The sequence below is a fragment of the Protopterus annectens genome, chromosome 10.part0 (genome assembly GCF_019279795.1).
Source record: "Protopterus annectens isolate FY-2018-M chromosome 10.part0, PAN1.0, whole genome shotgun sequence".
Taxonomy (NCBI): domain Eukaryota; kingdom Metazoa; phylum Chordata; order Ceratodontiformes; family Protopteridae; genus Protopterus; species Protopterus annectens.
The window spans coordinates 879,339,365-879,352,121 of record NC_056744.1 but is presented as its reverse complement, the minus strand read 5'-3'; the positions used below and the strand labels follow the sequence as shown (position 1 = coordinate 879,352,121).

The window sequence follows — 12,757 nt, the reverse complement described above, 5'->3', positions numbered from 1 at the left end:
TTACATCAGTTTTTCTTGCCCCAGATGTCAGGTGCCCCCCCTAATGGGAAGCAATTAAATATATATAGATATATATAGATGGGTACCTATTACTTCACCGACAAGTCAAAACAGCGACACTCACATGTTCGACTCCACATCGACACTTCATAACATCGACGTTTCAGGTAAGCGATCTTCCCCCTCACAGGACCCATGGTAGCACTCGTTTCTGTCTTTTAACGCATAAGGTTTACGTCATTCTTCAAAATGTACCCTGACAGCGTTGTCCTTACCTTCTTAATAGTGAAACAAGTGCTACCATGGGCCCTGTGAGGGAGAAGATCGCTTACCTGAAACGTCGATGTTATGAAGTGACGATGATGTGGAGTCGAACGTGTGAGTGTCGCTGTTTTGACTTGTCGGTGAAGTAATAGGTACCCATATAGATATATATATATATACACACACACACACACACACACACACACACACACACACACACACACACACACACATGGTTATACCTACAAAAAAAAAAAGCAAATACACCAAAAAGCTTTCAAGCATAGTAAAGGAGAACAGAGGTATAGCCAAAAGAAGACAGGGGGGACTGGTGGGAGGGTAACCAGGACTGCAACAGTGAATACAGTCAAACATCTACATTTATGTTAAGTGTACACAACTATACTATGTTCTTCGTGTTTCACTGTAGCAGTCATCACATTTGGGTAGATTCCCAAAGCTAAGGATGGGAGGAGTAATTTAGACAGCATTAGGACCAGCTATAAGGCCCTGCAAGACTGCAGTGGCAAAGCCAGCTCTGGATTTAGAGAAAATTGGCAAATGGTAATACTTTGTGAAAGTATGTACAGAACACTCCAGGTAGCAGCTTCTAGGATGCCCCTGGTAGGGACACCTCTGAGAAAGACTGTAGAGGTAGATGCAGCCCTGGCTGAATGTGGTCTAATCCACTTTGGGATAGGTTTTCCATGGTGCTTATAGCAGAAATGAATGCAATGGTCTATCCATTTAGAAACAGTTTGCTTTGAAACAGCCTTCCCCTCTGCCCCTGCAGCAAATGCCACCAGCAGTTGTTCAGATTTCCTTTGAGGTTTAGTCCTGTCCAAGTAAAATCTAAGTTTTCTATGCACATCTAGAGTGCAGTATCTGTTCCTCTTTGTTCTGTGGATTAGGAAAGAAGGTTGGCAAATGAATGGACTGATTAAGAGCCACACTGGATACCACCTTGGGCACTAAGTAGGGGTTGGTCCTGAGGGACACCCTGTTTGCATGAAAGATAACAAAAGGCTCCACTGCCATAAGGGCCTGCAATTCAGATATCCTTCTTGCTGAAGTGATTGCTAAAAGGAAGTCTGTTTTCCAAGAAAGGAATTTTAACTCTGCACTTGCAGCTGGCTCAAAAGGAGGAAGAGTGAGTTTTTCCAATACAAAAGTTAAGGTCCCAAGCTGGAGTTGGGGCACTTCTGGGTGGTCTAAACATTTTGGCCCCTCTGAGGAACTACTTGAGCAGTGGATGGGAGAAGACGGGTGAGTTCTGTGTTGTAATGAGCTGAAATGGCTGAGGCATGAATTTTGATGGAGGAAAAAGAAAGGCCCTCGTTAAGCATCTCAGTTAAATATTGAAGAATTGGAGGTAAATTGGGTGCTGCTGTGCCCATCCCTTGAGTTTGGTTCCAGGCACAGAATCTTTTCCATTTTTCAGCATATAATTTTCTTGTACTAGGCCTCCTTGCCTCCAAAATGACATCCAACACTTGTTTACTGAGGGATGGTAATGGAGAGATTAGGTAATTAGCCAGGCTGTGAGGTTCAGGGTTTGAAGCTGAGGGTGCAGAATCTGGCTCTCCTGCTGTGACAGCAGGGTAAGGGTCTGAGGCAGGTGCCATGAAGCCAGCAGTGACACACTGCACAAGAGGGGGTACCCAGTGTTGGCGTGGTCAGACTGGTGCAATCAGTATCGCCCTTGGTTTGTCCTGTTTGATCTTTAGTAGTACTTTGGAGAGGAGAGGCAGAAGGAGAAAGGAAAAAACTGATAGACTTTTCCAGCTGAAAGACAGAGCATCCACTTTCCAAGCTTGTTTGTGGGGAGTCCTTGTGCAGTTCTGGGGGGAGGCAAACAGGTCTATATCTGGGCTCCCCCATTTGTTTATTAACATGTTGAAAGTCTTTGGTTCCAGTTTCCACTGGTGTGGGTCCATGAAATTTCTGCTTAGTTCATCTGCCAATGTATTTAGTTTTCCTGGCAGGAATTCAGCCTGTAGATGCACTTGGTAGCTTAAGGCTGTGTTCCACAGAAACATGGCGAGTCTGCACAGGGGCTATGAATCGGTACCCCCTGCTTGTTTATGTACCACATAACAGTGGTGTTGGCTGTCTTTACCATTAATTGCCCTGGAAGAATGTGGTCCTCGAAGACTGTCAAACCATTATGTACAGCTGACATTTCTTTTTGATTGATATGCAGGTGCATTTGACTTTGGTTCCACTTGCCCTGAATGCACTTCCTGCCAGGTGAGCTCCCCATGGATAGTCTGATCCGTCTGTTAGGGTTTGGGCGGCAGGGGGTAGTGTAAATGGTAGACCTTTGTTTTGGTGGCAGGCCTCTGACCACCAAAGGAACTCTAACTGTAGGCAAGGAACGAGAGGAATCATTGCTTCTAGATCCTGAGAATGTTGACACCATAGTTTGTTTTTAGATACCATTGTAGTTTCCTCATATGCAGTTTTGCATATGGAATTAGTAGAATGCAAGAGGCCATGAACCCCAAGGCTTGCAGTATTTGCCTTGCAGATAGCAGGATTTTTGTGGCCATTAGTTTGAAGTAAGTTGTCAAATTAATTTCTTTGGCGTGAGGAAAACCATCTGGGAAGTTGTGTTCAAGCTTGCTCCCAGGAATATAATTTGCTGACAGGACACCAGATGTGATTTCTTTTCATTTGTGGTGTACCCCATCAAGTTAGCACCTTTTGTACAAATGCCAGACTCAAAAGTATGTCCTGGCTTTCTGCCTGAATTAGACAATCGTCCAGGTATGGGTATATTTGAATATTTCTTTGCCTGCAAAATGCAAAGACTGGAGCTAGGCACTTTGTGAATACCTTGGTCACAGTAGATAAGCCAAAGGGCAGTGCAGATAACGGATAGTGCATGTAGCCTGCTTTGAAGCGTAGGTATCTTATGCAAGATTCCTTGATTGGGATTGTGCAGTTAAGGCTTTCTTTAAATCCAGTGCTGCCAACCAGGCATCCTTGCCTAACATGGGAAGCAACTGGTGAAGAGTTGCATCTTGAATTTTGGAATCACCAAAAAGGTGTTTATGATGGAAAGGTCCAGGATAGGATGCCATGAGTTGTCTTTTCTGGGTACCAGGAAAAGTCTCGAGTAGAAACCTTGTCCCTTTTCCTCTTCTGGTACAGTCTGAATAGCCTTTAATCTTAAGAGAGAGTACTTGCTTTTGAGCCTCTGCCCACTGATTTGGGGGTAGATCTGGCCAAACGTTTGGGGTTGGTAACGTGTGGAAGTGAAATCTGTATCCTTGGGAAACTATATTTAAAACTCATTTGTCCTGGGTAATAAATTCCCAGTTTTTTGCTTGCAGAGCAATCTTTCCCCCTAAAGGGGCAGTCAGTTGAGAAGTGCTTGGAAGTTTTACAGTTAAGTCATTGAGACAGCTTACCATGCAGGTAGTCTTACTACTCCCTGATTAGGAAGTGGGGGCCTCCCCACCGCTTAGTCCTGTGAGTACCCTGGGACTGAAGCTTGGGTGTTCGGCTGGTTCTGAGTTTGAACTGAGAAGGCCTGAAGAGGCTGGAAAGGACCAATTCTTAGAAGGTCAATGCCTACTAAATCTTGGAGGCTGTACTTCTAGGAAATCATTAACAGTTTGCACAGATTTCGCTTTTTCCTCCATCTTTTTAAAAACCTCTGCTGCTTTGTTGCCCAACAGGTGGTCCTGATTTAAGGGAGCATCCAGCAATTTAGTTTTAACATGATCTGGCAAAGATGGCTCCTTAAGCCAAGCATGCCTTCTAAGTACAGACCCGGTGATAGCAGCCCTGCAAGATGCCTCTAGTGAATCAAAACCACATTGTAAAGTATTTTTTCCAACCTGTTCAGCAAAATGCATTAAATCCTGTACATCCTTATTTTCAGCACAGTCAGGAATCATCATTTTCTGTTTAAGCAATCCAATAATATGCTGCTGATACTTTAACATAGCAAATTGGCAATTTAAGGCCCTGATGGCCAAGGTTGCAAAGGTGTATACCTTCTTACCCCATCTATCTAGGGCCCTGGAATCTCTATCAAAGGGGGTAAGATTTTTGACAGTAGTAGCCTTAATGCCCTTGGATCCCTGTGAAATGGTCTCAAGAGCCGCAGTAGGATTTTTAAAAAGGAACTTGTGAGAGTCAGGAACCCTGGATTATCTATTAGGTTTTCTGGGGGCAGGAGGTAAAGAGTCAGGGGCCAAGCTAGATTCCAAAAAGGCATCATCAACAATGTCTAGCACAGGAGGGATAGCTAAAGGCCAGTGTTGGGGCAGGAGTAAGAAATCCCTAAGCCTCTTTTTAGAATCAGAGTAATCCTGGCTTTCCCAGCGAAAATGCTCCCTAAGAGTATGCAAGGTTTCACCAAAAGAAAAATCCTCTGAGTGAGAAGCAGAGAGAATACAGTCCTCTGCATCAGAATCCTCAGAGGTAGATAAGGGCAAATCCTGGTGATCAGAGAAAACAGAAATTTCAGAATTCTGGTCAGAGATATCATAAGCAAATTCAGTCCTAGGTTGGCTTCAACTGATTAAAGTAATAAGGTCTTCAGCCATTCTTATTTGTTTTTTAGGCATAGAGGCCCGACCATGTGGTCTGGGCGTTGGTTTTCTAGGCATGGTTCAAGTTTTAGGCCTTGAAGAAGATGATGGCGTCAGTTTAACATGCAAGTCAGTAGGCCTGAATACACCCCGCAGAAGCCGGTGCCTGCACAGTGGCTCCGGACCCATTCAAGGTAGAGACATACGCAGGTTCCACAGTTGAAGCATCTAGCGGCATACCAGACTCAGAATGGGTCTCGGTAGAGGCCTGTGAATCTGAAGTAGCGGGTATTAGGGGCTGCGAAAGTGCCTCACTGAGTACCGGCAAACTTGCGACTAGCTTAGTAGAAGCGTCTTCAGCTTTGGACCTAGGCGGCCTGTCTCTTGTCTTTATGTTTGCGTTTTTTTGGAATGTCGGTAGTCTGGTGGCTTACCGAAGACATATCTGGATAATTGAACAGAGCACCAAAATATTTAGAAGCAAAAATATATTGACAATGAATAGTTTGTGGTTGAAATAAGGCACAAAACTGACAGCGAGGTACGTCGTGGTCAGGGCCTAGGCAAGGAATGCAGTACGAATGAAAATCTTTATGAGATATTTGCTTTCCACAAGAAATACAATTATTGACTTTTACTGACATCGGTTTAGAGCAAGAAAAAGTTTCCCCAACAGGGTACTTCGCTTTAGCTAAAGACTTCGGTTCTGAAACTCGAAAACGAAAATTTCAGTTGTCTGCCAACCGGCACTTGCGAACTGCTTCTGCTTCGTGCACCGCATGACAAGAAAGACTGATGTAATGGCATCAGCTGCATGCTTTATACCCCTGACTACCTGACGTCACAGAAGATGAGACAGCAACTGACACAGGACCCAAGACTTTAATAATCAGGCCAACTGAGGGCTACTGCAAGCAGATAACCCAAATGTGATGACTGCAACAGTCTCTCAAACTGCACTCAAACATCTACATTTATGATGTGTACACAACTGTACTTTTTCCACTTAGGAGCTTTTCTTAACTTTGTTGCAATTTCTCTGGCCATTACTTCATCCCATTTTGTATCCTGTACATTTGAACTTTTCTCTTCCTTCTATCCATTCAGCATCTCTGTTTCACATGGGTCTACATAGATATTTCTCCAAAATGTCTTTTTTTTTTTTGTAGTGTTTCTAGTCCTTTTGCTTAGTTTCCCAATTCTCTATAAAATGTTGTGGATTATTAGTGAATTGCTTATTTTGAACTTTTCCTTTGAGTATCTAAGTTTTTCTGCCTGTGCTGATGTCTTTATTATTTAGAGTAGTGTACGATAGATCCCAGTGAAACACGAAGAACATCCCCAGACCCAGATGCAGTACCTAACTTCTGGCTAAAAGTATTAACATCTTTACTTGTGGATTTAGCCCAGAGTAATAACTAACTTACATGAACATCCTGAATAGATTCCAACCTGGTTAACAGGAAAAACGATACTACTTCACAGTGAGCCTGCAAGCTATCCTAAAAACTACAGACCAATAACTTGCTTTCCGATTATGTACAAATGATATACTGGAATTGATGCAGAGGAGTTTATAGTCATTTAGAAACTAAATCATGGCAACAGAACAGAGAAAAAGTCATATGGAACAAAAGGACCACTTCTTGTTAAATAGGTCATAATGGAGAATTGTAAAAAAAAATAATCCAAGTATGGCATGTGTGACAGCATCCCACATTCATGGATAAAAGAGTGCTTACAGATTTGTCAGATGCATCCTAAACAGATAATTTACATTATACTGACCATGAAACAGTGGCAAACCACTCTGCAACTAAGCCATAAAAGGAAAATTATCTCAGGGACAGAAATTCAAAGGGAGGATATTCCAGGGTGATTCTGTCACTACCATTTTGTCTTGCTCTTAACTCATTAAGCTGCATACTTACAAGATTAGGCCATGGTTATAATTGGGCTCCCAGAAAAGGTGTAAAGACCTCTCATAATTTTTTTTACTTAATAGTTCATCAGATGAGGAGCTGAAAGCACAATGCAAGGAGTCAAAACTTTCTCAGAGGAGGCAAGAATATCATTTGGTCTTGACAAATGTGCAAAAGCAACATTAAAATCAGGAAAGCTGCAGCACCAAGAAAATATCCAACTAACAGAAAAATGTGATATAAAGGAAATTGAACAGGAAGGAGAGTATAAATATTTGGTAATTGATGAAGAATCAATACATGAACAAATGTGAATAAAACTCAGTAAGGAATACTCAGAAGAGTAAAGTTAATAATGAAAACAGTCCTGGAATCTAGGGGCAAAGTCCAAGCTATAAATCAATTTGCTCTTTTTGTTCTAACTTGCAGTCTTGAGGTGATTTACTGGCCTCAAAAGGTATTGGTAGTCGGACAGGAAAACAAGAAAAATGCTTCACACTTATAAATAAATATCACTGTGTATACCATTATGTATTCCTCATTCTGAATGAAGTATGGGCCTCCTCAAAAGTGACTACATACTTAGACCTTCAATTTTAGGACTGCATATCTGCTGACTTCACCAGACCAAAACATAGTGCATGTTTTAAAACATGGGAAGTCTTCTAAGATAACTTCCCTGCTTAGTTAAGCAGATGCATATCAGTTCCAAGCAGGAAAGGAAATCAAACCAGAAGTAGACAAAAATAACTCGGCAACTAAATGTGCTAAAAAAAAAAAAAAAGAATACAAGAAGAAGAATTAGATGAGAATGTAAGAAATGTGGAAAAGGCATACACATAGTTGAAGTACAGAAATCTCCTGGAACAATCTCATGTTGATCAGGTTCTGAAGCAGGAATGGTTAAGGAGAGGTGATTTTAAATAAAAACGTCAAAGGTCAACAATGATGGGCCAGAATCCTGGACTACATACATGCTAGTTTACAAAGGCCACTGAACATGTGGGAGAAACAGACAAATGCAGGTTTTTGTAAAACAGAACTGGAAACTGGAAACGGTCACATCTTGTTGTTGGGGGTGATACACTAATGGCAGAGGGTCTATACACTGAAAGGCATAATAATGTGGCAAAGATGCTCTATTTGGGGATTGTGCAAACATTACCATATTGAAGCAGTTGAGAAGCACTGGAAGTATTAACCACAGAGCATTATAGGAAATTATTAAGTTTATATCACATGGTAATCACCAATTACCAACAGTTCAAAAAATACACTTATGAAAAGCAGACATTTTAGTCCGCAAAAAGAAAAGTAGCACTGATCGTCAAATTGCTGCACCCAGTGATTATAGAGTCTTATGTAGAGAGACAGAGAAACTGAAAATACCAGGATATGCAGGCAGAAACGAGGGCAATGTGGAAGAATACACAGCCATTTACAATAGTAGCTGGAGCCTTGGGTCGCATAAAAAAAAAAAAAAGAGTCGAATTTTGATATGCTAAGGATACATGTACCTCCATATGAATTGCAGGAGTAGTCAATTTTGGGTACACTGCAGGTGCTAAAAAAATGAAACAATACTAAATTCACACATTTTAATCATACTTTGACTTAGAAATGGGGTCCAATCTTGTCAGGTTATTAGAAACCCAAAAGACTTGTAAAATGAAACCACAATGAACACAGGCATTCAGTTACAATAACTTATTAAAAGTGAAACTACTTAACTCTTACAGAGGCCTTACTGCCATATACACATCTGTTTAATCAGATGTGCTCTTTTTCCACAGTACTTTGAAGAGTCACTAAAGCTTAAATAAAATGACAATGGACCAATCTTTTGCCAAAGCACTACACTTGTCTCAGACATCTTCTACTTTAGTTTCACACACAAACTGGATAAGATTACTTGAATACAAAATGAAACTTAAATTATAACTACTTTGGACCAGACAAACCCAAAAAAATGTCAAAGTGCTGTGGTTACAAGTCATTTAATTCCTCCATCTTAGACAAGCAAGCTGTTACTGCAACTGTCCTTAAACTAATTTTTAAAGTACTCTTCATGGAAGGAGGACTGCCCTTCTGGGAAAGAGGGGAAAACAAAAAAAAAAACCTCACCCAACCGCGATCTCTAATCCCACCACAATGCTCCCCAATCATCACTTGATGGCATATAAAAGGCATGGATGGGAACTTTTCCTTAATTAAAAAAGGCCAAAGGAACAAAATTATGTCTTCATCTACATATGCATGCTCAGAAATCCAGCATGGTAATACAGAGTTGCATCTTGTTTTGTTACACATCCAAAACAAACTAAGGAAACACTTAAGTCACATATGCATGGTAGCAAACAGATGGCAGCTCATAAATAAAGGACAAAGTTAAATGCTTAACTGGTCCACATACAAGGTTACATTACAAACTTCATGTTCCAACATTTATTTTGCCTTATCTAGTAGCGTACCTGCAAACACCTAGGGGCAAAATATGGGCAAATTACGTAAGGGAAATGAGTACATTAGAAGTGGCCTGCATTGATCAAATACATTGCATATAAAATCCGATTTAAGCAGCCAATATCATCTCCGAGAAAAGTAATACAATTATTATGGCCTACAGTACTTTTCCAAGTTTTTGGCTACAACCTCCCAATTATTTACAATTAAGGAATATACAAGACTGACAAGAGTCCAAGTCTTGCTAGCTTACCTCATACTGCATGCCATACTCCTCTGTTGTGACATCACAATCTTATTACAGGAGCAACTGTGACTCCACAATCAATTTTCTTTGACTTCAAGTAGGGAGAAAGCAGCAGGTACAGACCAATTCCTCAGCAGACAAGATCCTGTTTTCATACAAATGTCATCAGTAATAAATAAAGGGGGGAAAAAACAACAAAAACACTAATGGGAAATACATGTATGGTTAACTTGTAACATTTTTTGAGCACACTAAAATTGGTTTAATACAGGAAAATAAAGCCGCTATATATAGGAGTCAATGATCTGCACTGCAAAGTAGGATTAAGAAAAATAATTTAGTGGAAAATATAAGCAGCAAGTTAAAAAGTTAGGCTAGTTTTGCAGAAAGAAAAGCGCAGAGAGCACACTGTTTTATAAAGCGCTGATGCAGCAACTTGCAGAATACACAGAGTAAAAACGCACTCAATTGTTGTAACTGCTAAAGAAACAGGACAGAGGTTCAGAGTCAACTCATCCCCACAAGGAATACTAGGATGCTAAAAAGGGAGCTGGTGTACTCTGGGTGACAAATGGTATACTAAGGAATTGCAAAAATTCTTGAGTGCGCCACTGTACTAGTCAAGGACAGCCTAAAATAACAGCCTCAAACACATTCCTGTTGAAGCTTCCAGTAAGACGAAGAGGGAAAATAAGATATACTAGTTGAGATTATACATCCTTGCCCCATTTTAGGATATAGCCACATAATATACACTAACCATGTTTAAGGCACATCCAGCTGCGCTGAAGACAAATGACTCCTGTTGGGAAAAGCAAAACGAGGAAATGGATGCTGTTCTGGCAAATAAAAAACTAAATAAACAAATGGGGTGGTCGCTGCAAGATGGGGGGGGGGGCAGTTGCTGTAATCCTAAAAATTATGGACATACCAGCTAGTACGGCTCAGTTTTACAGTTAAGACTGAAAATATGCAAGGGGAAAAATAAAAGAAAAAAATTATGAGAATTTTTTTTTTCAAGATTTCACATTAAGCAGACTCTGCCAGTTTTGACAATTTTTACAAATTTACCTCTGGGATAACTGGTTAAATGACATCACAATGTACATCTGAAATGCAAGTGCACATCATCTTCCCTTCTTAGAAAGGTAAGTTGAATGACAGAGGTGTGCTAAACTACATAAGAAGCATTAATTTGCTTGTAGTAACCAATCTGCCCATTCAGTGTCAACAGGGAAGAAGACACCTATCCCAGCATTATTTGGGAATAAGGCAGAGAAACAATGCTAGAAAGGATATCAGTACTTTGTGATGCTTCACATAAAAAAAGCAATCAAGAAAATCACCAATTCACTTTCTGCATGTATAAGCCAGCTGAAGAAATTCTATGCAGAGAAAGGATGGACAGACTCCAAAGAAGATATGAACATGATAAAGTGCTGGGAGGGGGCAACTAAGTATCTTATAACAAACTGGGTAAAGTGATGATGACTGAACTGAAAAGTGCAAAGCAGACTAGTTATCCCAACAACCTCACCCAAAGTAAACAGCATCATCAGTGTCTTCAAAGTAAAGACTTATTTTTTGCACAAAAAGATACCTCATATATAGCCAAAGAACACTGCATATGATAAAAAGAAAATTTTTCAACAAGCCATACTTGATGAAAAATGTTCAAATGTAGTCTCAGGCAACTCAACCATCAGACATGCAAGTCAAAACTCTAGGTGTCAAACATAAAAATGAGATGGGTAATGTAGGTATTATGTGGAGCAAATCAGCAATACTTCCGAGATGGATGCCAACACAAAATATTTCTGCAGCAGGCTCCAATCACTGCCTGCAGTCAATCATTTAAGTACAACCCCCACATCCAAATTAAGAGAGAGGAGCCAGACTTCCTGAAAAAAGAGTTGCCACCGTCAGCCAAGGCAGGAATCAGCAGACTGAACTCAGCTATAGTGTTGATTAAAAAAAAAAAAAAGCTGTAAGTCAAGACTAAAGGTGCACTGATGACCCATCAAGGCAGTGCAATGACAGAAGTAAAGTCAGTGCAACACAATACAGGTACTTGATGCACATCATATTAGCATGGAAAACTTGGCAGTGAAGGCAACAAATTGACAAAACTACAGCAGCAACAGAGAAATTATAAATACAAAAATAAGTGACTGCACCAAATGCCATATGCAGAAAAAAAAGGAGAAAGATTAAAATTATACTTGTTTAAGCAAAATGTAAAGGCTGGCATGCAAGTGTTTCAAATTATTCAAATGAAAAAGCAAGCAGCATGCAAGTGTAAGACATCTTTCATGGTCAGAATGCATAGTCAACAGAAGACAGACAACTTGTAAGGCAAGGCAATTTAAAGGTCATCACTTAGAGACTACAACAAATTCAACAGTTCAAAAAAGTGCACTGGTTAGTAAATCAAACATCTTGATTATATCATTTGTATGCAACTATGACAACATTTCTGACAAAAACATAATACAGGCAAACAGAATCCAATACAGCCAACCAGGAATCTGTATCACTCTTGTACGGTATTCAAGTATGTGGTACACAATTTCATGACTGCTAAAATAATTTAAAAATTTAATTAAAAATAGGGATCATACCAATATTAATTTGCAAAAACACTTTCACACACAGCATAAAAGCAATTCACCTTATCCCTAGCAAGGTTATGCAACAAATACGTAAAAGAAAAAAATGAAGTACAATGATACTGGCTATATTTACCTTTTAAAGTTTACTGCTGACACCATTTATCTGTAACTGGTACGCAACGTTTCAACTACCATAAAATTCTATTCTATTTTTTCTTCAGCCCACACACAGATAAGAAAAAAGGAAGTTATGTCTTACCACAACGTTCCACCTGTGTTGTCAATCTTCACTAATCCTTGATGGTGGGCTCTGTTCCAACCCACGGAACAGATTCTGTCATTTACTTCAACTTGCACTTTCCAAATTCTCTAGCCAGGCTTGACCCATAGTGCTCCTCTCTAAATTAACTCAGACTGACCTTGCCTAAAATAGTGGCAGCCAGATAGTAAATAAGCAAAGACCAGATCTGTGTCCTTAGGTCTCAGGCAGGGGGAAAGGGGGGGGGGGGGTCAAGGATTAGTGAAGACTGACACAGATGGAACGTTGTGGTAAGACATAACTTCATCTGATGTCAATCTTAAAATTATTGACTGTGGGACAGAGTCCCTAGCAACCTAAATCTTGGGAGGTCTCGCAGAAGGATATTCCTAAGCTTTATGTTCAATGTTATTGAGCTTTTAACACTAGTCCAGCAGAGATGG

General features: G+C 40.2%; 1 protein-coding gene across 1 annotated transcript in view; it reads right to left on the bottom strand.

Moving 5' to 3' along the window:
• Positions 1-9,575, bottom strand: part of MTF2 (metal response element binding transcription factor 2) — a gene marked incomplete in the record, with an annotated part of 1,616,286 nt that extends 1,606,711 nt beyond the window's left edge. The window contains 1 exon segment of the mRNA XM_044085679.1: positions 9,450-9,575. Within this exon segment, the coding sequence (XP_043941614.1) occupies positions 9,450-9,484 (35 nt within the window).
• Between the last annotated feature and the right edge of the window lie 3,182 nt (positions 9,576-12,757).